General features: G+C 31.9%; 1 protein-coding gene and 1 long non-coding RNA gene across 4 annotated transcripts in view; one reads left to right on the forward strand and one right to left on the reverse strand.

Annotated features, from left to right (window-relative positions):
• The window catches only part of LOC124947304 (UDP-glycosyltransferase UGT5-like), a 42,432-nt gene extending 23,780 nt beyond the window's left edge, over positions 1-18,652 (reverse strand). The window contains exons 1-2 of the mRNA XM_047489291.1: positions 17,464-18,652; positions 2,233-2,452 (exon numbers count right to left, since the gene is read on the reverse strand). Of these exons, the coding sequence (XP_047345247.1) occupies positions 2,233-2,452; positions 17,464-18,583 (1,340 nt within the window). The 5' untranslated portion in view covers positions 18,584-18,652. The remainder of the gene's footprint in view (positions 1-2,232; positions 2,453-17,463) is intronic.
• A 432-nt stretch (positions 18,653-19,084) lies between these two features.
• On the forward strand, positions 19,085-22,897 carry LOC124947331. 3 transcript variants are annotated; one of them, XR_007100379.1, is made up of 3 exons: positions 19,216-19,484; positions 20,884-21,096; positions 22,396-22,897. It is a non-coding gene; the product is annotated as an uncharacterized LOC124947331 (long non-coding RNA). The 3 variants fall into 3 exon arrangements; XR_007100377.1 differs by lacking the exon at positions 22,396-22,897 and having other exon boundaries at positions 19,085-19,484; positions 20,884-21,443; XR_007100378.1 differs by lacking the exon at positions 22,396-22,897 and having other exon boundaries at positions 19,085-19,484; positions 20,887-21,443.
• Positions 22,898-27,412: the final 4,515 nt, after the last annotated feature.

Raw genomic sequence — 27,412 nt, forward strand, 5'->3', positions numbered from 1 at the left:
AGCATTTATATATGAGGTGAGATTCAATAAAAAATAAATTAGCTAATTAATGCTTTTTACATTTATGAAAGAAGTTTCAAAAAAAGGAAAAACATTATTCTCTCCTTCTTTCTCTATCCACTTTTCGTGAATCTTAATCCGTATTTATAAACGAACGTTGAAAAATAAATGATTAATAAGTCTGATGATCGAGTTATTCGTCCCTATTCTTTTTCCTCTCTTCAAATTAATGCATGAAAATGGTTTAGCGAGTTTGTCGTGGTTTTGCGTGGATTATCGTCGACGATGTTGGTCAGAAGAAAGACAGGAGTCAGAAACCGCGCAGAAACTCAACCACTGCTGCTTCGACAGAGTGAAAGAGTAAGAGAGAGAAAGAGGGAGAGAAAGAGAAAGAGAGAGAGAGAGAGAGAGAGAGATGACCCGGTCGACAAGTTATTCGCGGTTCACCATTGAATAATTTAACGTTTAATTTCACGTTGGTTCGTCGTCGTCATCGGCATACCGCGGTACCGTTGATTCGTACCGTGAAACATTTAGCACACGCCAAATTTCCCATGCGACTCGCCGGGTAATACCTACCATACACATACCTACGTAGGGATAAAGGGACACGTATGTACGCATGCGCGCACACGTGCGTAAGCTCGAGAAGCGTGTTTCGCATTCCATAACTCCTCTTCACCCACCTACTCCCACTCCACTCTCACCCCTGTCCTCATCCACCCGTATCCATTTTCACTCCCTCGTATTTATTCACTGATCGAGAATGATCGCTATTGCTTAATCGATAGATCCATAAACGTTTCTTTGAAAATTTTACTCGGTTTTACCGAAAAATTTTACGACCTATTTGTCGTTTCCAAAAATGAATGAGATGGGAAAATTGATGGATGAATTTTGTGCTGCTTTCTTGATACAACAAGTTTTCTTCTATAAAGTTTTCTTTCTATAAAGTTACTCGCAAAGTGATTGCATTCATAGAAAAATATAAAAAATTCCTCAGTAATTACGAGACACGTAAATCGAATCAAATTAAAGTATCTAGTCTAACTGTTATATTTTAATAACATTCTTCTCTCTTATAATGAATAAAATTGATAGTTTCTTTTTTGTCAGATATTCATCGTTACATTCCACTCTACAATCCTCTCTCACTTTTTTGTAATGCTTCCCTTATTATTATTACTATTATTATTATTTATTACTATAACTAATCTACAAATTTCAACATTTTCATTAGAATTGTTATATCTGCTGCTATTATTGTTGCAACAAAATAACAAATTGTTATTCCAGAACACCTCTAAACCACATTTCTAGCATTAAAACAAACAAAAGCTTTTTAAAAGTTATCCCGTCCCTTTCTAACTCGTCCAGCAACCTTTTCCTTCGCAGATAATCTTTCTTAATCCAACATTTAAACTCCGATAGCTTTATCTCAATAACTAAAAACACCAATTAGAAACGAGTAAAGAAATTCTATTTCTACAAAATTTCTATTAATCCATTCAATCACATTACTCTCGTGGCACGTATTCTAATTATTATAATTATTAATGCCAGATATCTTTTCTGCGATCGAGTAAATGTCATTTTAATTAAAATCGTAATTCTACAAGTATTAAAAGTCTTATCGGTTCTAACAATAAGTATGATACCGGTATTATTATTCGCAATTCCCGCTTGACGGGATAAGAGTTGGTAAAAAGTTGACGGAATGAAAAAAGAGAAAATCATTGTTAAGAAGAGAGAGAGAAAGAGAAAAAGAGAGAGAGAGAGAGAGAAAGAGAGAGAGAAGGGATGGAGGAAACGTAGCGTCAAAAAACGAGCAAGCTAGAAGAAAGGGTAGAAGCGGCAGTGAACCGCGTTACGGATTAACGGTGCGCCGGTACGGCAACGACGATGCACTTCCCGCATATCCTAGCGTCCGGACAGCTCGTGAGATATTCAACGGAGCGAATATCCGGCCAGATTATACGATTTTCCCCTCTTCCTATCGTCTTTTTTTTCCTTTTCTTTCTAAATCCTGTGCTATGATGCTGGAAAAGGGAAAGAGAGAGAGGAGAGAGAGAAAAAAGGAAAGAGCAGATAGCAACGCGAAACTTCAACTCGGAACCGATATCTTTTGCAAAAAAAAAAAAAAAAGAAAAAAGAGAGAGGGAGAAAATTGGCGAACTAACTATACGCCGGTCACGGTTGAAAGAGATGAAGAAGACTACCTAGATAACATACCTGGTGTTATTGAAAATCTCGTCTAAAGCATGCCTGAAGATGTCCTCGTTTATTTCCTCGTATTCGAGTAATATAGATACACCTCTGTACTCTGCAGTCACAGCATTTACATACTGATCACCGTACATCGGTATGAGAACCATTGGGACAGCCGCGTACACAGCCTCCGTAAGACCCAACAAACCAGCATGACCCACATATGCTTTTACGTTCGGATGATCTGAAAAAACATTTGCGAAATAATTAATAAAATTATATGGATCGATATGAAATATAATATCTATTGTAAAATTTTTCCTGTTTTTTTTTTAAGTAAATAACAAAAGATAAATACATCTCCATGATGGTCATTAATGTATAATTGACAATGACATTTTCTTTAATATGAAGAACTTCGTCCAATATTGATCAAAAGCTTTTGAATTTCTTTATGATAAAAAGGACTCGTCCTTGGAAAATATAATCTCATCCAATACGAAAAGAACTTTTTAATAAATTCAATAATTGGATCACTATTAAACGTTTTCGTTACATCCTGCTTAATAAGTAAATGTTGATGATAAAAAAGTTAAAATCTTTTTTTAATTATCTTGTTTTAAATTCTATGTTAATAGGATTATAATGTTATCGCATCGACTTGAAAATAAAAAGAGAAACGACTAACTTCTCCATCTACTCTTTTCAATTTTTTCCTCCCTTAAAACCATTCCAACCGATTTCCCCGGAAGGCAGAAAAAATAATTCTGAGTCGATCGAGCAAGAACGATGTAAAAGCAAGCGAAGCATAAAGTCTAGGAAAGAGACACAAACCGATGAAATTCGTTCATGATATCAAAGCAAGGAAGACGATCGAAGTGCACGTATACTGAAAAAATATAAGAAAAGAAGACAGATAGAGAGAAAGAAAGTGAAAGAGATGGAGATAGAGAGAAAGAGAGAGAAAGAGAGAGAGAGAGAGAGAGAGAGAGAAGAATCTCAACACGATTCGAAAGCAAGTAGCGATGAGAAATCGATCGACACATTAGAGGCCTTCTTCTAGGCGAAGAGCAAAGCACATCGTGTAATCGCAAAATTCGATGGAAAAATCGTTGCCGAGTCGCTTATCGTCGACGACAGTACCACCTTATTCTTTCTTTCGATCTCTCTCTCTCTCTCTCTCTCTCTCTCTTTCTCTTTCTCTTTTTCTTACACATACATACTTCTTAAAGCGTTGATGATGAAAAAGGATAGGCGACACACCCTCCTATTCGACACAGAATGCCACCTCCAGCGTCGATCCTAATGTCAAATTCCATTACCGCGGCACGGCAGCCCTTCTTTTTTCTCTTTTCTCCAACCTACATTCACTCTTCAACCCCCATCACACTTCTATCCTTCTGGATAGAAATGTACGTGCCGGTTTGCATTACATCTCTTCCTTTTTGCTCTACCTATTTACCATCTGTATATATATATATATATAGATATATATACATATAAAATACATTGTAGAGGTAGACATAGATGTGCGGGATAAATCGTACAATGTGCGAGTAAAAAAAAGTATAAAAAACAGAGATTGTTTTTTCTCTTTCTTCTTTTTTTTTTTCTTTTTTTCTTTTTTCACAAATTTCCGCTGTTGAGAAACTTTGACAAATGTTTGTTACTTCGAATAACTTACAAAAAAAACATGCATTCAAATTTCAGTAACGCACTTACGGATAATTTTTCATTTTCACCTTTCGTAAATTTTAAATATAAATAAAATTAATTACGCAATATTTTTAATCCTCTATTATATTCCATGTACACGTAAATATTCCTATAATAGGAAAAAACCTCTCCTATAATAGAAAAGGCATCTCTCTTTGTCGTTCACGATAGGTAAACTAGGCGTAGTCGTTCTCCCGTCAATCGCATATATCTATGTATGTATGTACGTATCGAAAATAGAGAAAGAAAAAAGAGAGCGAGCGAGAGAGAGAGAGAGAGAGAAAGAGAGAGAGAGAGAGGAAAATAGAATACGAATGGGAGATATCCATCTATCCATCTACCATCCAGCGATCGGTCTGAATTTTTGCCGACGAGTCGACAGCACCGAGGCGAGAAGACGAAAAATCGGGCGTACGTACGCGCACGATTTGAGCGAGATTTTACGCTTCGGCATCGAAGTCGCGTGCGCTCCTCTCTCGGCACAAACCCTCGGCACGTTCGATTTTTTCCCCCATTTTGCTTCTTCTTTTACTTTTTCTTTCTCTCTTCCTCTCTTCCTTTCTCTCTCTTTCTCTCTCTCTCTCTCTCTCCCTCTCTCTCTCTCTCTCTCTCTCTCTCTCTCTCTTTCTCTCTGACTCTTTCTCTTTCTCGCTCTTTCTTTTTTTTTCAATTTCTGTCACCTCTGCTCCCGACACGATTATTTTCACCATCGATATTTTCGACAAAAAATTGTAAGTCAGAAAACACAAGTTTTTCTGGCATACCAATCGAAGCAAAAATAAAGAAAATAATTTATGGAAGTAATACGTATAATGTAATTAAATAAATATGAATAAGAAGTTTATTACAGTGAAGGAATATTTATTTACGAATCAACCGAAAATTTATTACATTGTCTTGAATAGTTTTTTGTAACCCTTTGATAAGTGAGTAATAATTACGATAGATCAAATTTTTTTGTACGAAATTATAAATTTTTTCCTTATAGTATTTCAATGGGTTTTAATCGTTTTATCATCAAAAGTTAATTTTTGTAAGTATCTTCTCTTATTGAATTTCATCCAAGAAGAATACATCTAATTAATTATTTCACATTTCCATTTCCTTGTTGGGAACTTTGTTCCAATGACTCGTTGTAAAATTTTTACGAAAACTCGAATATATTCTGAATTCTTTTGTTGTGTAGTCTGAGCTTCTTCGTATCAGTTACATTGCTTCAGAAAAGTTAGGAGACACGCGGAAGCAGAGGTGGATGCGCCTGAAAATTCTATCGCTCTTCACGTTAGACGTTTCACAAGGTACAGCATCGACAATATTTTCACTCCGTTCCCAATAGAGGCAACTCGAAGTCAGAGAGAAGCGATCGAGACTCGTAAAGCGATTACCGTCTCTACATCAGCTCCACTTAAATGTTTCTTCGTGTTTCGAAGCATTGAGAGCTTCCGAAACTCAAGTTGACGTCGCTTTCTCATTGAAAATTAAAGCTAATTTTTTTCTAACTTCGTATGCGATCAACTCTTGACATATACACATCTGTATAAATAGTAACGTTTAAAAAGAAATATATTTAACGAATGATTCAAGGAAAGTCAGAATTATCTTTATTTTTGTTCTAAAGACGTCTATAACTTAATTTATATAACAAAATTTTTTAATGGACAACCTATTAATTTCTAGAATTTTTCTTATTCATAACAAATAATGATTATAAACAAGCATAGGACAAAAAATTGTAAACTTGCTTAAGAGCGAAATATGCTCTTAAGCATATATGATGCATGAGATATACAAAGGATTTAAAATGTAATATCTATGAGAAAAATATTTAAGAAAGTGTCTTAATTGAATTTAAAAATAATCTGACCGTGGAAGAAACCAAACGAAATTTCTTATCAGGAAAATTGTATCGTTGCGTTTAACCATAGCCCGTCGAAAGATATCAGCCTTCATTTGATATTCGAAACAGCCTCTAGCGAGATAAGTATGCGGTTTATCGAAAAAGAGAAGGGTGGATAACCATTCTCAAAGCAATGAAGGGTGCGGTCCGTTTCCGATAAGACTATGTTCATCGATCGATCGAATGTGCATTGGTGTGAACAAATCTGATAGTTTAAAAGTTCTAAAAGATGCAAAAAAAAGATAAATGAAAAAGAACAAAAAGAAATAAAAATAAAAAATAAAAATAAATAGGGAAAAGTAACGGGAGACCATTAGAAGTCGTTTATGTGAAACGACATAAATACTGGTGAACAAACGAGAACTCTCTTATGTGTTAGTCGCTTAACGTGACACGCTGCGATATGAAATTTTACGCTCCTACCAACAGAAAGTACTGCGACAAACGTTCTGAAAACACATTCCCAGGAAATGGTAGATTTTATGGAGAACGATTTCCATTTATTCGTCCACTCTTTTAAACTTCATTTTGTCTTACATTGCCGATATCACATTATCGTTTTACTTTCTACGTTGACCAATCTCCGTTAAACAATTTTATAATAACAATCACGATCGTATAGACGATAAGAATAATCGTTACGACAAATGAAAGAAAAACAAATAAAGAAACATGTTAAAAATTGATCCATGTGTATCGATATACTTACGAACATAAGAAATAAGTATTTTATCTTATATAATAATTCATCGCTATTATCGTCTTCGGCAATGACGTAATTGTTTTCAAGTTTCTCGAGTTTCTCTTTGTTACCTACGTTCGATCGTCTTTGTAACGACGTTCTATTAATTAGAATTTCCGGTAATAGATCGACAGCTGCCGTATCGATCGATACAAGGAAAATTGAGGATCGCGTATGTGACCATCCAATCTCCGGAACGTTTCATAGCAACGAGAGAGAGAGAGAGAGAGAGAGAGAGAGAGAGAAAGAGAGAGAGAGAGAGAGAGAGAGAGAGAGAGAGAAGTATTAAGCTACCGGACGAAGATAAATCAAGAAAGAGAGAGAGAGAGAGAGAGAGAGAGAGAGAGAGAGAGAGAGAGAGAGAGAGAGAGAGAGAGAGGAAAACGGATGTAGATGTTTCGTTGGAAAAGTAATTTGCAAGGAAAATAGAAGGCGAGCCGAACTTCGAGGAAAAGTGTAGACTCTCTCGCTCGACCGATATTAAATCTTTCACGTTGCAGTTTTCAAAGAAAAACGACTATGGCTTGAGTGGTCGGAACTTGGAAGACATCGAAACACTTACTCGTTACTATATTTTCCTTCGACGATTCTCATCGCGAATTAAGAAACTCTCTTAATAATTATTATCGATTTGTTTTCCTTTTTTTTTTCCGTTCAAACGTAACGCATCTAATACGAATTAAATTCGTAATATTAATAACAATATGAATTTATACGTTATCTAAAGAAATAGGAAAAAAAAAGGAAAATATTTCGACATATCACGTTTTTATAAGTTTTGTATTTATTACAAAATGTTTGGATTTATAGTAATTAGTTTAAGGATTTCGCGACAGACTGACGCATCCTGAGTTTTCTGTTACATTAAATCCGAAGAATACGACAACTAATGTAATATAATAGATTTCGTCAAGTTCAACAACAAATAACAATGTATTAATGTTCACGATAGATAAGTTGGTTGCTGGGATTCTTGATGTAACGCAATATGTGGTATGTATTACATGACATTCGTAAAAATAATATGATTTTTCTGCTAGACATCTCGAAGGTCGAAAGATAATACGTGTATATCATTTGAGATTTTTATAGTTGACTATCGTGTGTTTGTTTCCGACTAAAAATGAGTAAGAGTGTTCTAGATTGAATGTCTTGCGTTTTGCGTGAGTGGTTTAAATCCTAAAAATATAAATGATATTGGTTTAGAAAATATTTTGCCTCCCTTAAGGATATAATTCAAGGAAATGTTAAATAGTTAAGATGAAAGTGCTTTGGATCCTATACTAATTTGGTATTAAACATTATCTTTATATTATATATGACAAATGTTTACTGTAAATACTCAGAAACGTCTTCGATGGATGTCAATGTATTATTTCGTTTAATTGTACATAATAAACCTATTGTGTAGAATAAGTAAAATTAGTTTAAGGTCTCGAACATTCAGAAAGCGTTTTATAGTCCTAATTATGCACGGACTAAGTAACAGTAAATGAAAAGATAATAAAAAAAATGTTTTTCTAACAGATGTTTTTCTATTGTAATAGATTATTATTCACGTTGAAATAAAATAACACGTATTTATGCGCTACGTTCGTAAAATTAATCTAGCTTATTCTCTATTAAAACCATATTTTTCTCAGATTTATATATATAACTATAACAATATATTTAGATTTATGATGAATAAAAAGATAATATATAAAAATAATAAGAAAAATATTTTCATAACGCAATTGAAATATTTCATATTATGATAGTTTATAAATTATATAAAATTACTAATACATCTTGTAATAAAATTAAATATATTTATTAATCTCCTTTATAAAATTAATACAATAAAACTTAATCTATGAATCATTCTTTATATCGATCACTACCGAAAACAACATGCGTCCTAAATATTAACTAATGTTTTTACATTCGCAATCTTCCCATACATGCAACAATTTTCGAGCCTCACGTGCCATTGGTTTGCGATAGGATGCAAAACACGCGTTTCATGCGTCTGTCAATGCGTGCTAGCTTTGCACCCTGATCGATTTTCAAAATCCTGGTAAATTTCCAAATAAAAAAAAAAAAATGAGAAAATGAGAAAAAAGAGAAAACGGAGAGATGTGAACGTAAATAAGAGAATTGTATCGTGAAATAAAAAAACAATAAAAGGAGGAAAAAAGAGAAATGTCAAAGAAAAACGAAGAAAAGTTGAGGAAAAAGAAAAAAAGGGAGGGGAAAGAGAGGGAAATGGAGAAGGTAAGGAGATGGAGGAAAAGCTTCGTCGTTGGGAAGGTTTAACGGTGATTTATGTTGCCAGCGGGTCGTTAGCGAGTTGCCTAATTAAAGTCGTTTCACTCGACAGAGGCCGAGCTGCAAAACTGCTTACGCGAAAATTCTCGCGGTCCCTCGGCCTCCCATACCATCTCGATCTCCTTCCCTTCCTCTACTCTTTCCCCTCTTCCTTTCCCTTTTCTTCTTCTCTTTAGAGCCACCATTCCGTTTTTGCGAGGAACTGCCGAAGTACTCGAGACGCGTCGCTATCGAACGAGAGGAGTCGAGTGAGTATAAAAGATAAAAAGAAAAAAAGAAAATCGAAGTAGAGAGAGAGAGAGAGAGAGAGAGAAAGAGAGGAAGAAAGAATATAGACAAAGAGAGAAAGGTCGAGTTTGGCCGAGAACCGTTCATCGAGAGAGGGTAAAAAGAAATGGATCCTTTGAGTCGTTTTTACATATTCGAGGAGGTCTGATCCGTTGACTCTTGGGAGATGATCCTGATGATGAGAAAAAAAGAAAGAGAAAGAAAAGCGATTCGCTATACTGAATCCTTAACGAATTCGATCCCCCTTTTCGAAAGATACCTAATCATCTTTCCAATTTCTTTTATGATGAAAATTAACTCTCTATATAATTTTGTTCGTATGTAAAGAAAACAATTAAATCTTGTGAAACTAGTACAATTTATACTAATATACTTAACAAACATTAAGCTTCGGATATGAACTATCAATTAATATTCTCGCGAAAAAATCTATAAGATAAATGTATTTGATTGTAATAAATATTAATAAAATTATATGATGATATAATAGATTAATAGAAAAGGTTTATATAATGATAGTTCGTATAAATATAAAGTTATTTTGATATAATTTAATCCAAAACATCTATTAAGTATACGTAGGTAATATGTACACATTTATGTACATATGTAACATATATGCAGAATACATGCTGCCAAGATTAGAAACGGTAAACCAAAATGTTGCTTTCACAGGCCGTTACTTTTAGAATAGAAACCATTGCAACGGTTGTGGCATTGCCATTAAAATTACTCGTTGCTTTTGTCCTATTCATGAAAAATAGAAGTGTTAGTATATGTGAATCTGCACGATTTATCACTCACAGAAAGTTCTCCACGTTTCAAACTATGATTACTACATTCGAACATTTCCTGATTCCTTTAAAATGTATCTTTATTGATTTTCTTTTCTTGCTTGTTTATTTGAATACATTTTTTTTTTACTCTCTTATACTTCAAAAATAATCTCAAACAAAATAATAATTATAAACTTATACTGTTCTATTAATATTTGTATATTATTGGATTAATAATTATTTGAAAAAACTCATGAATAGAATAAAATGACTAATTAGGAGAGTATACTATTTTATTAATTATTACTTTCCAAAGAATTAAACAAAATGTCAAATAAATAATTAGAAAAAAAGCAAGAAAGAGAGAAAGAAAGAGAAAATACATAAGTAGCGCAAGAACTTTTCACACATACGTTAACACTGATATGGCTTTAAACTACTCTTCGAAAGGAGCACGAAATAATAAATTTAGATTGAAATAATATTAACTATGACGAGGAAGCAACCCAACTTATCACTTTCAATCTGTTTTACTTCTTCCGTTATAAATAAAATAATTTTTATTACTATCTAACAAATGTTTTTTCTTATACTTTTCAAACTCAGATTCTAATACAATTTCATTTCATTCATGTTAGTTAATCGACAATAATAGGAATAATTTATATGCATTCGATTGGATAACCTTTTTCAATGAATAATTCACCCATATTGGCAATATCTAGTCTAAATGAATGAAAGAGCCAATACTATACTTAAATAATTACGCAAGAGAAATCGAATCGTTTAGATATATACATACATACCTACATATATACACATGCGTGCGTGCGTGCGTGCGTACGTGCATGTGAATGTGCGTGTGTGTGTACGTATTTCCAATGATGAAAGCGTAAGGCTACTTTTAAAAAAACAAATAGCCGATATTCGGCAATAGAACAATTTCTCGTATTAATGCAAACGTGATAATTGATTTGCTTATTGGAGCAGTTCATCTCTCGATTCGATATTCAATTGGCAAATATTGTATAAATTATACAAAAAAAAAAAAAGGTAAAACGTTGATCGTATTGCTGTTGCTTTTACATGAAGAATAATTCTTTTCTAAGGACAAACTACGATACAACGATCGATATGCCTCTTCACATCAAATCGTTGAATCCACTCGCTGAAATGGTTTCGAAGCTTTCAAAGCTTCCCGCCCATACAAGCAGCTTTTGAAGCTTCAAAACTATTTGCTGCTTCCAGAAAGGCCCGGTTGAATGGCGAATATCGAAGTTTCCAAATCGATCTCAATTGAAAAGCGGCTTTCGATATTTCATAGCAATTTACTAACTCGCTATGTAAATTAATACCATCGAAGATATCATTTTAGCTTTCTATCGATAATGTGCTTCTTTAGACTTTAGTGTGAGTTAGTTTAATCTTTAAGACAGATAGCAAAAGAGATGGAGAGAGAGAGAGAGAGAGAGAGAGAGAGAGAGAGAGACTTTGCCTCGAAGAAAATTGCTATTATAACATTATTGAAACTATAATGTTGAAGAACGGTAATCGATACATTACTGTGAGATAAAAAATTGTTAACGAAGTATATAGAAGTTAATTTACGAAGCATGCTCTTTGTGCTTAGACATTATCGTGCATAACGTTATAACCATTATCAATATCTTTACAACGACGTTAAGCCTTTGAACATAAAAGGCAAGAAATTTAAAACGTTAAATAACATGAGGGTCATTCTAGATACTGCGAGCCGACACTCGATTTTAAAGACCTTATTTAAAACATTTTTCAAATTTCTTTTGTGACATATAGAAGACTGAAAGCATACTTCCTAATAAGAGCGAAATGTAATATAATGATAAATCCTCGTATATCTTTTATCTACAAAATATTATGAAATTATTATTATTATTAGATGAGATACAAAATTAGTACAGCAATGAGTATGAATCGTTCGAGTAATTTTTTTTTGTCATAGTCACTCGAGAAAATTTTATATGCTGTCTAAAATATCTAAGGTATGATCCATACATAAAATAATTTGCTTCAAAAGCTTGTGAGACGATCGAGGCTGCATGCAGTACAAGTACTCTCGACTAGTCAATGGTGATCAGATGAACGAACGAACGAAAAACAAGGCGAAGAGAAAAACAAGTCATCTTTGCATCGCTCATGTTTTCGTGGTCGTCGCGATCGAGTGCGTACGTGCACATATTACATGATATATTCCCTTGAGTTTAGTGGTCACCGGCGATTGATCGATAGTACGTATACAATCTAACACAACTAAAGAAAATTTAAATATTGAATAATAACATAATACAGAAACATATGAAATTATACAAAATATGTCACCGTGTAATGAAATATTTCTAAGAAAATTTTATTGAAATACGTATCATAATGATTATTATTATATATACACATATCATAATTATTATCAAAGAATATAACGCATAATATAATGATTGAAATTGAAATGAAAATTTTGAAATTATATTTTAAGTTTCTTTTGTTTTTTTTTTTTTTTTCATATCTGATAACACAATCAATCTGACCGAAACTCCCGCAATGATTCTTCCTCCTCTGAATAATTTAGCGTACACTAATCAGCCTCAGCGTGCTGACTTGATCGTAAGTTAGTGACGACGTCGGAAGGATCGCTTTACTCTGATGGCAAAAGAGCAAAGTCAACTAATTGGAAAGCTCGAAAAGCAATTAACCTAAGAGCTCAAAGATAAACATTACTTCGATAATTATCTCTATAGAATCGTACCAAACGCCTGACCTGTCCAATACGATTACATAATCGATTATGTATTCGATAAAATACAAACACATACGTATGTCCATACATACGATCTACTAGTCGTTATCTATTCATGAGTTCACTGTCGACTGAATTCTAACGATTTTTTAAATTACAATGTTACGTAAAACTGACGCAATATTACGGAACCTAAAACTTAGGTATCTAAGATAAGAGAGATTTAACAGCGAATTCATATCATTAATTATAAGTTTATAATTACATATTATACCCAAAGTCTTGAAATCAACTACATTATTTAATTCCAAGGATAAAAATATATAGTTAAATTAAAAGAACCATTCACGATAAAATGAGGAAAATTGAGACAGAGATAAAGCTAAAAAAAGTTTATTCATTTTTTTCATTTAATTAATTTTGTTTCGCTTCATGTTAAGCACAATATCAAATAAAGATTATTTTTTATTTCAAATATACTTACTTTTTACTTCCAATATACTATATATATTTCTCTTAAAATTAATTTATGTTTGCAGTTTTTTCCTTTATATAATTTTGCAATATGTGAATTTTTTATAAGTTTATCGCGCTTAGTTCTATCATACAATTACCATAAAAACGTATCAAGAATTTTGAAATATTTTAGTAATCAAATATCTAGTACTATTCAAACATATAACTAAAAGTAACGAAACTGAATCAATGATAATGATTATTTTAATTCAAAGGAATCTTTTAAAAAAACAAAATTTTTAACTTGACAGTATATCAATTATAACTGCTTCTATTACTTTCAATCCGATTGAATTTTAACAGAATTTATTTCACATACATTGTCAATCCGTTTATAAGATATACGGTTTATATATCATCGATTTTATATTATCATATAAAATCGATGATAACCTCAAAATTAATATTGTTGTCAATAATCTTATAACCAAAATGCAATTAACACAGACAAACCCATCTTATCGATGCGATAAGAGAATAAAAGGAAATAAATATTTTAAATTGAACATAATAATTTTTTACAATATATTGTATTTAGCGTGATATCTAAGAAAGATCAAAGACGAAGAAGAATAGGTACGAAAAGGAAAAAGAAAACGTGAGAGATAGGAAAAAAGACGAAAAAGTCGATATGCATGCACGGCAGGTGCGATCGTCGATCATCGAACGCGTCGTATGGCAATAAAAACCGTCAGCCGTCGTAAAAAAGCCTCGATCAGATTTTCACGCGGGGTTTCGTGGATCGAGATCGAAGAGATGTTGAGAAAAGAGAGAAGAGGATATCTCAGAGATTCGGCATTTCGAATCCACGAGGAGTCTCGAGTTATTGAAACGAGTGTCAGAGGTCGAAAGTCTGTCTGTCTTTCTCCTTTCCTCTTCCCTCATCCCTCTTCCTTCTCCTTCTCCTTCTCCTCTCAATAATTCCAAGAAAGTATCGACCACGTGTTCACAAAGAGTCGCACACGTGCTCTCGATCGATGACAAGACAGGACCTCGTGTGAGTACAGTGACAGGTTTCATGACAAATGAAATCTTTCTTGATGACTCTTAATTGCATTTAATTTTGAAATTATAAAACATATTTTAATGTCTATCATTAAACATATAATGTTTATTATTAATTTAACTCTCTTTTAAATTTTATTTATGTCTATACAAAAAAAAAGATTTTATATCATCATTAACAATGTTTAAATTAAACAATAAAACAGAAATGTTGGTTCTAATTTTATTAGAAAAACATTTAATTGTTGTCCAAAAAAACGTACTGAAACGTACACATATCTGAACAAAGTGCTAAAAGTATAAAACGAAAAATTAGCATCTGGATTGCCATCCACATATGTGTACTTACGTAACTCATGAAAAGGTTAATGTACAATGTAACATATGTGCAACAATTTAGTTTTTCATTAAATTTCATAACAAAATTTATACTAATATCATTTGTTCGTTAGTACGTTTGTTCGTTAGTATATTTATTTAATAACTAATAAATATATTATGTTATTTTTAGCAATTTAAAGAAAATAGATCATGCATTAAAGAAGTAATGATTGTTCAATATTCATTCATGTAAATATATTCATTCCTGATGCATTTTTTTTATAGACGGAACGCATGAAGACCTGCGATATTCTAAACTAAATATATATGTTTCCATAAACATTAATAATGAATATCTATTCAACAATTTCTGTACTATAATTAATCTTGTAATGAGATGGTTATTTTTAAGATGTTCGTACAATGCAACCTGTCTAATTTAAGATACAACATAAGAGCATACAATGTCCAAGGTGAAATTCTATGCTGACGCAATGTCGATATATCTTAACGTTGCTTTTTTTATTAAATATGACTTGCATAATTGTATGAAAAAAATCCAGTTAAATATCTATTTATATAAAAGACTAAAAGATTTTATGTTTTTCGAAATTAGCTTAGAATTGTTTCGATTTGTAAATATTGATTACGGATTAAAAATACATGATTTATTAATATAATTATTTTTATAATTGTGAAAAATCAGTTTTTTTACAATTTAACGACTTAATCGTAATAATCGACAGTTTATTATAGTAATAAATATTCTTTCTTCACACACACTCTAACTAACTATTCTATATACTTTATCGTGCAATCATTATTATATTAAATAATTATACACTATTATCTGTGAAAAATAATTGTAAAAATAATTATTGACTTAATATCCACTGATTAAACTTGATTATTCTCTTTTCCAGTGAAAAAAAAGATTTTACAACTTTAAATTTATAAATACCTTCAGATTTTTTTTTCTTTTTCTTATTGACTTTAAATAATTCTCCTTTCATGGAATTATATATAAATTTATTAAAATTATATCGTAGCATGTTAAATAATGTAACGTATTACATTGGATTGTTGAATTTGTACCTACATATAATACGACGTATATGATCAACGTTATAAGTTAATATTATATCAATTATTAAATTTGTTTAGCACATTTAAAGGGGTATATTTTTTTAATACCAATATCAGTATGAAACAAATCTAAAGTTAATGGATTTTCATGCTCTGATAACTGTCATATATGACGTTTGCTGTAGTTTGATATCTCTTGTTTAACTATGAGTATTCCCAAATCGTTATGTATTATGTCATTGTAAACGTACCATGGGACACTATATACATTGCGAAGGATTCTCGATTTGAAATCTTGAAATCTATATATATAAAATTTCTGTATTTGAATTGCAGACCGTAACTCACAGTTAGTAATTCGTTTTGTAATTTTAATTTAAAATGTCTTCCTATCAGCCAGTACAGCTGATTTTTACCTTTTATTTAAAGCTGAACAGATTTCGTTTGTATACGTTTTTCCCCACTTTAATCTTTTGTTTAAAATCATATTGAGTTATTTAACTAAGTATATGAGTCCTTTTGTAGAATAACTTATTTACTTATTTAGTTATTTATTTATAGTGGAATTACTATTTTTTCGTATGATGAAAATCACACATGGTTTAGTTTATCTTCATTTATTCCAATTTTTAAGTCATGTAAATATGTCATGTAAAGATGCTCTTGAAAGTTTTTGATAGCTTTTAGTCTTCATGAGAGGCAAAAATTGTCCAATCGTCACGCGAATAGCTATAATTATTTTTGTAAAAATTGATATATCTGCAATATAAATAAGGTACAAGACATATTCAAGCATGCTTCCCTGTTGGATTCCAGAATTGATTGGATAGGCTAATATAATTATTTCTTGAAATTGCAATATCTTATTTTCTTTTTAATAAAATTAATTTAGAGATCAAAGGAACATAGATCGTAAATGTCCAGTAAACGACGCGAAACTACTCAAACGTTAATTAATTGATTTCGTTTAGCACGACCACGATTTCTTTATACTCGATATTTCAAGAAGGAAATTTATAGCTGAACGTGATACGTAATATCACCGTTACGAAGATATTGAACCATGCGATGTCCTACAGGAAAACTTCCATTGATCGTCTCTACGTCAAAGCCATTCGAAAAATCTTTTTACCTGCGTACTTACACCAAAATGAAAAATTGACGGGAACGATTGTTCACGATGTCTAAGGATCATTAATTTCCCGTCAGAAACATCAATAAGAAAAATGGTTTGATTCTTTATCTTCTGTGTTATTATACACGTCAAAAGAAAATAAAATTATCAGATAGTCGAACATTTGCTAATCTAACCTTCAATTGTCTAATCTAATCATAAAACTTATTTATTATTAAACGTGTATTATATGTATATTACATGGTCAGAGTACACGCACGCACACACACACACACTATACACACACATATATACATATATATATATATACTAAAGTTCGTGTGCGTGTGTGCATGCGTGTGTGTGTGTGCGCGTGTGTTATTTATGTCTACTCTCCTTTCTCTATATAGCTATTATAAATATATAATATACGAATCTTTATTTATTAAGTACAAATACAGTACACGTATGATATACATAAATAAAAAAAAACCCATTTCGTATGGGAAATCAATCTTGTTGATCGATAGATGAATTTCAATTACAAAGTACAAAAGGAAACATACAACGCGATTACGCCATTGACAATAGCAAAAAGAAACAAGAAATACAAAGATCAGTTAGCTTTAGAAAATAAAATCGACGACAACAAGAACTCTACTCGCCCTGACTAATTCTAGATTGATCGAATTGATTGATTTGTTTTCTACTTACTTAGTATGTCGAATTGTGGTAACCATTTGCTGATAAACACGTTGTCAGGTTTCTCAGGGAAATCATCAGTTTCCCATTTCCAGAGTACCTTTCTTGGTATAGAACCGAGGACCTTGATAATAGCCTGAAGTTTAGCTGGTGGCATCGATGATGTTTTGATCATGGATCCAAGGCAAAAATACAGTACACCTTCCTTCGCCTCATCAAGAAACTTAGCAATGTCTGGTGGTAGTGGCTTCGTTGAAGATGGCAGATGAATTCCACCAATTTCAATGACGTTCGGAAGTAATGGTCTAGAACCATGGAGAGACCAATGTGTATTCACTAATAAAATTGATTGCTTTTTGGCAATATCTTTGAATTCTGGCAAATCGGATCCAAAAAGTTTTTCAGCTGGGACACGATGATACCAATTGTTCCATAAATCAAATAGAATATTTTGTATATGAATCCATAGTAGGTTTGCAGTTCTATCGAAAAAACTCATTGGTTTTTTTCTATGTCCAAATACGGAAGGTATGTTAGCTTCGTCATCGGGATTTCCAATATGATTATTCGTCCAGGACATGATCTGGCAAGTTGTTATTCCCACGAAAGGTATCTTGTACTTATATACTAAACTCAAAAAACAATCGGTGTTGAAATTCTCCAAGAAAATTAAGTCGAATTTCTCATTAGATCGAAGAAGTTCGAGAACCTTTGGATTGCTCAACCCACTGTCACAACTAATTTGACCACGATTTTTAAGCAAATTTAATTCGTTTAACAAAGTAATGATCGGTAAGTGACGTATCTTGCTTAGATTGACCGAATCTTCAGAAACTATATAATTTTCATCAATCTGACTGATATCCTTATAATTAGGCAATGGTTCCTTTGCTTTGCTACTGTTCGTTCTTGGGAAATACGAGATCACTGTTAGTTTGTGTCCACGTCTGGCTAATTCTTCTAAGATAGGTTGAATAACGAAAAAATGACTTTTTCCGGGATGTGGGAATATCCCGAGAATGTTTAATTTTCTGTCAGGCGATTTAACAATAAATTCACTTTTCGTCTCGAAGCAAATGAAACAGGACACAATGAAAAAATAAAACCACAAATTAATCCACCGTAAATACATTTTTGTAGAACTCTTAAGCAAACCGTCCGCACATACATTCGACTTAGTACTGAGATCTATTCAACCTCTACCAGATATATATAGATACACAGTATTGTATAACTATTATTCGAAAGACAAAATTTTAAGAGGCCATTCACATCTATTTAATCAATCATGCTTCCGATGATATTACAAATTAAATTTAATTTGCTATTATATGTTTATCAATTTCTTGGAAACGTTTGGTTATATCTGACTTTAATTAAGAAATTTACTAATCAGTCAAAATATATCTGAATAGTTTTATTCCCTTACATGTATTTTCTTTATATTATTAATCTAAAAATATGAAGAATTATTTAAAAAAAATAGTTCCTAAGGGAATATCACTTACGATGATAAGATAAGAGTATTATAGAAAAATTAAATAAAAAAAGAAAAAAAATACAAAAAAAAAATTAAATTAAAAAATGTATGCCCCTTTATTTTACGTACCTGGCAATTTGTTCGTTCCTCCTCTTCTCGAATTGGAACAAACTAGATTGGTTATTCTCGGCCGTTGATCTGTTTATCTCACTCATTCTCTCTCTCTCTCTCTCTCTCTCTTCCCCCTCTCTTTCTCATTCTTTCTCCCTCTTCCTCCTTCTCACTACGCTACTTGAATTTCGCTACGCTACGAGCGATATAAACATGAACGAAGCCGATTTCAATGAAATCTTTTTCACGCTAATGGAGGCCTCGGGTGTATTTCTCGTTTCACAAGCGGCTCATAACCTATCAGTAGTGCGTATAGTGTAAATCGGACTCGAAAACCGTGAAGAAGAGCTTCAAGCTAAATCTCGAACACGAAACGAACTCTCATTAAGATGAAAATTACGCTTCCTTGATGCAAAACTTCGCGAGTGGCTGGATAGTCTGAGTGAGTGAGCGATTTTGATGTTCAGTGAGAAGAAAACTAATATTACAGAGAATAAGTAATTTAGAAATTTTCACATAAAGTTACGACAACGTTAAACTGGCTTAATATCTCGTATGACATTACGCTTTTTTTTTTTAAATTATAAAAATATGAAATTCATAAAATAAAACTATTGTTTTGAAGATGGTTATTTGTATGTAAGCCCACGTGAGAATAAAATAATTGCGAGTTGCTCTCAACAATTTGTATTTCTTGTTAATGAAACTTCCGTTTGAGAATAACTATCTGTGAGCGATTGGCTTTCATGCGATGCATGCAGAGCATGCTATCAAATAGAGAAAAAGAAATGTCATTATCGGACAGCTCTTTTAAAAATAGAAATCAGTTTTGTATTCTGATAATAGTTATCGGAAAATGCCTGTAAGATAAAATTGTAGGAAATAAGAGACTTTCGAATTAATAACAATATATGAAGTAAAAAATTCAATATTTTTGAATATAGAGGTTATCAAATGAATGTAGAGGTTATTTAGCTCTTATTCTAAAACAAATAGACCTAAGAAACGTAAATGTAATACTTATTTAGATGGGAGTATAGACGAATCTCCAATAAACACATCTCTAAGCATTCTATCTCTCGGCGAGCGTGTTAGTGATTGTCTGAAAGTAAAAATTCTTGAAATTGTTCTCAAATGGATAAAAATGTCAGAATACTTTCGAAAGTAATTTTCGTAAGAAACTCTCAAGTGGATCATTACTTTTAATGTTCTCTGAAACGATTAATCACCCGGCAAACCAGTTAGAAAAATTAAGAAAAAAGGGAAAGATAAAAATAAAAAGAAAATAAAAAAGATGAAGAAAAGTGAAAAGAAAGGAATATTTGATTGGTTAGAGATGTATTCGTATTATTCGATTAGATTATATTTAAACAATTTCATATGCGATTCAATGCACAATATGACTCCACAAAGTTATCATTATAACATAAATATTTCAAAAGTAAACTTAAGACATATATTTGGTCTACAAGTTTACCTTTTGAGTTTTTCTCCGATTTAGGATATTCCAAAAAACTGAATATTCATAGAGATTATCTATAACACAAATAAACAATGGTTAAGGATTCTTCATCTTGTCTACGAAATCTATTAAATAAAAACCCAATGTATTCTTAAAGACAAGCATTTCGTATAACAATAAAAAATAATAGACTCAACAAATCTTTATGAATCAGGCATTGAAAAATCTTTGATAGATTCTCTTTTCCTCGATCTTCCTTTTACGTTCTTCTTTTTATTTTATTAACCGGATAATATCCAATGAGAAAATATAATTAAACAAAAGCCATTTGTTTCGTATTGAAATGAAATAGAATATTGGACATGATTGTATTTCTTAGCAGGTAGAGCAGCAATAACCGCAGAAACGACGATACCAACGTTCTCGAATACTCCCAAGGGTTAACAATGTCTTTAATGACGTAACATAATTACGAGGAAGCTTTCCCTCACGATGTACGTCACCGGCAAACGCGGGAGCTTAATTGTAAAGCCTGGAAGATCGAGGCTAAGCGGCTAAACGAGCACGATCGTCCTTGACGAAGGACTCTGAGGTAAAGCTCCTAATCTGAACTTTTCCTTCTCTTTCTCTTCAAGCTGCTTCTTTACGTCGTTCTCATCGATATAGAAACATCAAGAGATAAACCACAATGTCATCCTGCGCTACCATTAGAGAGTAATCGCTTTAGAAACAGCTTCTCCTTTCTACTTTATCATTCTCTTGCTAGATTTACTCAAATCCCTTTTCGAAAGACCTATTTAACACTTATGATTATGTACTCGTATAAAATCACATATTATATGAAACATATGAAATATTATTATATTTAGACATATTTAACAATCACAATTATATCGTAGTCGTGTAAAGTGAAATTAAAATAAACGAATGCTACTAATATTTATGTGCATGAAATTCTCGCATGTAGATTACGCGCATTCTCAGAAAGTTTCAAACAAAGGAGTTGCCATGATCACCTCGTTATTTGTATGAAATAGCGAAGTGGCTCTTTAAAGAGAGACAGAAAAAGAAAGAGAGCGAGAGAGAAAGAGAGAGAGAGAAAAAAAAAAGGTACAATATAATATGTAAATCATCTAAAAAGATCAATAAAACAAGTAAAATAGATTGATCGAACATTTTCGATCGTGCGAAGCAATTATGCTAAGCTTTTATTAAAAGTAGCAACGTAAAATAAATAAATAATAAAGTTAAGAGAACGTTTTAAAGACCCGTTTAACTTACTGAGAATGAAACAAAATGTATGCTATACTTCAACATGATTTTTTTCTTTTTCGCGAATTAATATTATATTGCTTTACAAAAGAAAGAAAAAGCAAAAATCTAGAAAAAAAGTAATTCGTGCAATTTTGCGTTTAACGAAGAAAAACAAGCAGAAACGCAATTATGCGTCTAAGAAAAGAGCTTTTGGGAAGTCGACAAGAGGACAAATAAAAGCGAGATTCCTTCAAGTGTTACCTTCTTGAACTTTCATACTTAGGAACCTTTTGTTTAGGAAGGGTGCCTTGAAGGGTGGCTTAGATGGTTCGAAAACAAAGAAAATTGCTGATCTTGAATGGACCAATGTTGCCAATGGGTCGTAGATAATTGCTTAGACTCCATCATTTTCTATTTTGTTTTCTTTTTTCTTCTCTCTCTCTCTCTCTCTCTCTTTCTTTCTTTCTTTCTTTCTATCTCTCTCTCCCTATCGAATTTCCCATGAGTAAGAGAAAGGGGAAATACCAGCGTTCACTCACACATCTTTAACGTGTTTCCTCGCATACGTTACCGCAAACATAACAGTCTAGTAGATGTAGAGCTAGCTCATGTTGTTTAATTCATGAATCGGTGCTAGAATGCAACGTAGAAAGATCGCCTACGAATTAGTTGGAAGGAAGAAGCCCAAAGGACCGAAGAGCCCCTGATATGAAACTCGACGATAGAAAATGAAGATATACTTCCCTTTTGCTATGGCCGCAAAAATCTTCACGAGAGATTTATGTGCAGACGCTAAGAAAGAAACTTCATCGTTCCGAGGGAAAAACGAATGCGATATTTGCACGTAAATATCTGTGAAATTTACGTGTAGTCGACTGTGCCTGACGAAAGTTTCGTGAAATCAAACTTTTTCGATGGAATTTTGCATCCGTTTATTTATTTATTTATTTTTTTTTTTTTTTTAATCTTTTTCTATTTCCTTTTTCGACAATATCATCAGACTACGGATGTATATGCACTTAAAATATGTTGAAATATGCAAATAACATATTGAAATATGAAAATATAATATGTGAACATATGCATAAATATAACAATATATATATGCAAAAATTTGAGAAATATTATGAATATTTTGAAACTGTGCAATAATTAAATTATAATTATAATTATAATTATAATTATAATTTAAATCACAATAAACTACAAGCACTTTTTTATATTAGTTGTAGATAATTAATAACGTTTATTAAATAAGATTAATTTGTATAAAAAAATGATCATTCAATATTATCTACACGACGTGATCGGAGAATATTTGAATCTAATGCAATAACGAGATCTTTTATTTCCACTGATTCCTCAACAATTTTGCTTCTTAAAATTTTAGCGATTTGTAATATATTGTAGTTTTATATCCAGAATTTATCTTCAAAACTGCATTCTATTTCGAAATAATTATCTCTCTAAGACTTATAGGTATAGTTCTTAAGTTTCATTAAAAAAATAATTGAATAAAATTAATTAACATCATTCCACTCGTTTCTAACATTTTCATATTATTTGATAACATTTAATAACATATAAGTTTTTATGAATACTAAATTTTGTAACTGTTCATGTTGAAATAAATCTTGTGTTAATGTAAAAATACAAATCAAATAAATTTAAATGCCGCATTACAAATATTAATGTTACAATAATTCGCTGTTTTGAACTGTACTGAAGTATATATACCAAAATATTATCGTAGGCTTGTAAGCTCAAGAACATCAGAGCTGCATTTGTAGTCATTTCATGGAGAATTACTTGGTACTGTATACAATGTTTGTGTATATTACAGAATGTTATAAGTCTGAGTAAATTCACAAAGTTTTGATTTCTCTTGTGGCAAATTGCAAAATTGAAAATGCAGTAAATATTATCGAATTATAAGAATAAATATAACAAGCGTAAATGAACTATGTAGTATAATTTTATATATGTATGTAGGATATTTTTCGTAATCCTACCTAGCAAAACTCGGATCACTTACTCTGAGTTTAATAAGAATTTTATTAATGAATGTATTACAATAGTACAATTCTTTACTCTTAGATCGTTCGATTCAAGGCCATCCTATATTCTCTTTACTCTGTGCTTCTGTCTCGTTACTCTTTAATTAGTCTACTCAAGACTGTCTTCCGTTATTCTTTTTCTTCACATCTATTTCGTAGCTTTTCTCATCATACGTAATTCAGCATACGTAATTCCTATCACTATTCATTACTTAGTTCTATCTGTTGCCTGTCTCACTCACGCTGCACTTCTATCTCATTCTCACTTCCAATATCTCAACGCCCTCTCGTACTTCTATGAACAAATGCACCTCACAAAGGACAGATCATGCTCTGTTCGACTGTCGTTCAATTTGTCACATACACATACAAACTATTGATTTTAAACCCATCATTACGTATTTATAGTACAGAAAGTTAACGATAATATAAATTTTATTTTTCTCTCAATAAATAATTATTAATTAATAATTATTTTAATTATTTTTTAGTTATTTTTTATCAATAATTATAGTGCGATATAATTTATCAAAAGTAAGTGTTAAAAAGATTTGTGACAAAAGTGAAAATGGAGATGCTGAAACGAAACCAAAAACTGGACGAAAGCGAAAAACAGTACGTCCTCAGGATAAGTTAAGAATTCGAAAGGTAAAAAAGGATTCATTAGGGACAGCAAATAAAATAAAAAAAAATTTTAATTTACCCATTAAACTAATACAAATTCAATAAATTCTTCAAGAAAAATTGCTGATACAGAATGTTGCAAGAAATCATTAATATCAAAAATTAATATTGTCAATTTGCATATGAACATTTAAATAAATCGATGGTCTTTTGGAAAAATGTTATATGGAGTGACAAGTCAAAATGTGAAATCTTAAATGATAATAAACAACATTATGTTCGGAGAAAAATGGGAAAAGATATTAAAAAAGACAATGTAAAGATGACCGTGAGAAATGAGGATAGTTCTATAATGATTTGGGGATGCTTTAGTGCCCGAAGTTTAGGAAATTCAATATTTATTAATGACAGATTAACAGCAATTAAATATATCGATATACTAAAAGAAAATTTATTCGATTCCGCGAAAAAAATTGTGTTTCCAGAAAAATTTCATATTTCAATAAAATAATCCAAAGCACAAAGCTAAAATCACTATGAACTTCTTTGAAAAAAACAACAGTCAATTGCTGTAATGGCCTTCACAAATTCCAGATTTTAATTCAATCGGGTAGTTATGGGATCATTTAAAAAGAAATTTGCCTAAAAACGAGAGAAAAAATAAAAATATTTTTATAGACTCGTTAAAATCTAAATCTAAATGGAATAATATATAACAAATTAATCCGCAACATACCAAATCGCCTTAAAATTGTACTAAAAGCGATAAAATACCACTCACATTATTAGTTCATTTAAAATAAATAATATTTAACATGTTTGTAATATTATTTTTGATGTGTTAACTTATTTTTCGACGCTGTTACATAATGGATAAAATATTTATTAATGAATTTATTTATTAACAAAAAATTAAGTTATTGTTTTGTTCTTATTAATTTATTAAATTAATTTTGTTAACTTATTTCTTGAAACGACTATAGATTTCATATTATTATCATTTTTTTATAAAAATATGCATTTGCATGAACATTTGCAATCTAATTATCAGACTTCCATTATTTCTTACATTTCTTTACTTGCATCACATTTCAACTGCTCCTCTCTTTTCCCCTTCTTTCTGTTTTATGACGAATCTACGCTTTTTACGAAATTATGCTTCCTTCGTTTAAGAGCACGCACTGTTTCTATTAAAAGCATTACATTTAATTATTCCTGTCCATGTCCCACGCGTTTATTTCTCTTATTTTCTTTCTTTTTCTTTTTTTAGAATGCAAATCAAGTTTAGTGCGAGCCGTGAATTCCTGTCGGGAAATAATCGAGAATAAATTTTCATATTTGGAAAAAGAAAGATCCTTTTAAAGAATAGTAGAAGTAATCGACAGAAATACATTAAAATTGTTTTGAATTTGATTAACCATTCGATACTTCTCGCATTTGAAATTTTTCAAAATTTGCTAATTGGTCATCTGCATTTAATATCATAAAAAAATGAACGCCTAACCATAACCGTTCATTGCAAATTAACAAGGATACTCAAGTTGAACTTCAATTGTTTTTTTCTTTTTTTCTTTTGATGTGATACGATCTGATGAATTTTCCCCAGTAAATCTGCCTCAAACGAAAAAACAGTAAAATGAGAGAGACAATTTGTATTATATGACGGTACAACATGACGCAATTAGAAATAAATTTTCCCTTCAAAACGATATTCGCTTACAATCGATTAATCGCACGACGTTACCAATGATAGATATGTGTACGTAGCAGAGCAGCAAAAATATTCTTTCATCCGGTTTCATTTACGTTGATGCAATTAGCGAAGCACACCTGGCCCGTTCGAGTAAACGAAAAAAATGTCGATAAAATGTTTTTCTTCGGCAACAAATTTGTGCGGATTTGCGTTTGAATGTAAACAAAAAATAAACAAAAATAAAAATAACTTTGAACTCGATACAATCACACGTAACGATACTAACTAAAATAACTCTACAAAATTTTCATGGAGACATTATAAAATTACAAATACCAAAGGAATAGTTCCCTAAATCGGTGAATGAAGTTCCCTATTTCTACAGAGCCATATCGTGATTTTACGAATAGAGAAACTCGAACTTGTTTGACTCGAAGAAGAATTCCTTGAACAATTTCGGGGACTTGCATCTCTTGGAGAAAAAATAAAAGATAGCGAACGAAAAAAAGAAAAAGTGAGAAGGGCAGAGAGAGAGAGAGAGAGAGAGAGAGAGAGAGAGAGAAAGAGAGGGAAAGAGAGAGAGAGAGAGAGAAAGTACGCCATAGCCTCGCAACTTTTTTACCTCTCGACAATCGCCCCTCATAAAAGTTAATAAGCCGACGGGGCTGAGTTTGTTGATCCTGAGAAAATTGCAGGAGACCAACACGCTCCTAGCAGCTCCCTCCTACCCAACGTTTTATGTTCCTGTTCTATTCGACGTTACAACCAAAGCACTCCTTCGTACCTTTTACCCCGACTCTCTTCGTACACCCCCTCCATTTCACCCCCTGTCATCTCTTTGCTTGTCTATATATGAAAACAGCCCTTCGTACGTCTTCCTTCTCATTTTTTGTCTCTCTCTTCCTTTCTCTCATTTTCTCTCTTTCTCTCTCTCTCTCTCTCTCTCTCTCTCTCTCTTTCTCTCTTTTTCTTTCTCTTTATCTCTTCTTCTTATTCTTGGTAGCTCACAGACCACTCAAGACATATATTTCTTGCAACGACGCATGATTATGCTCGTATGTTTCAAAAAGGAAGAACCACGTAAAACGATGCAAGAGCACCGTTAGAAGGGCCGAGTGGCGTCTTCTCTTCTCTTAGGAGCGAATAAGCAGAAGACATACTTACTATATACGTACTATATACGTATTATATACGTACGCGTTAGACTCGCGATGGCGAGTAGGTACGTAAACGAACGAAGCTAATGCGCTTCTCTAGTAAGTATACTTCCTACGTAGGAC

This window comes from Vespa velutina, chromosome 1 (genome assembly GCF_912470025.1).
Source record: "Vespa velutina chromosome 1, iVesVel2.1, whole genome shotgun sequence".
In the NCBI taxonomy this organism is placed as follows: domain Eukaryota; kingdom Metazoa; phylum Arthropoda; class Insecta; order Hymenoptera; family Vespidae; genus Vespa; species Vespa velutina.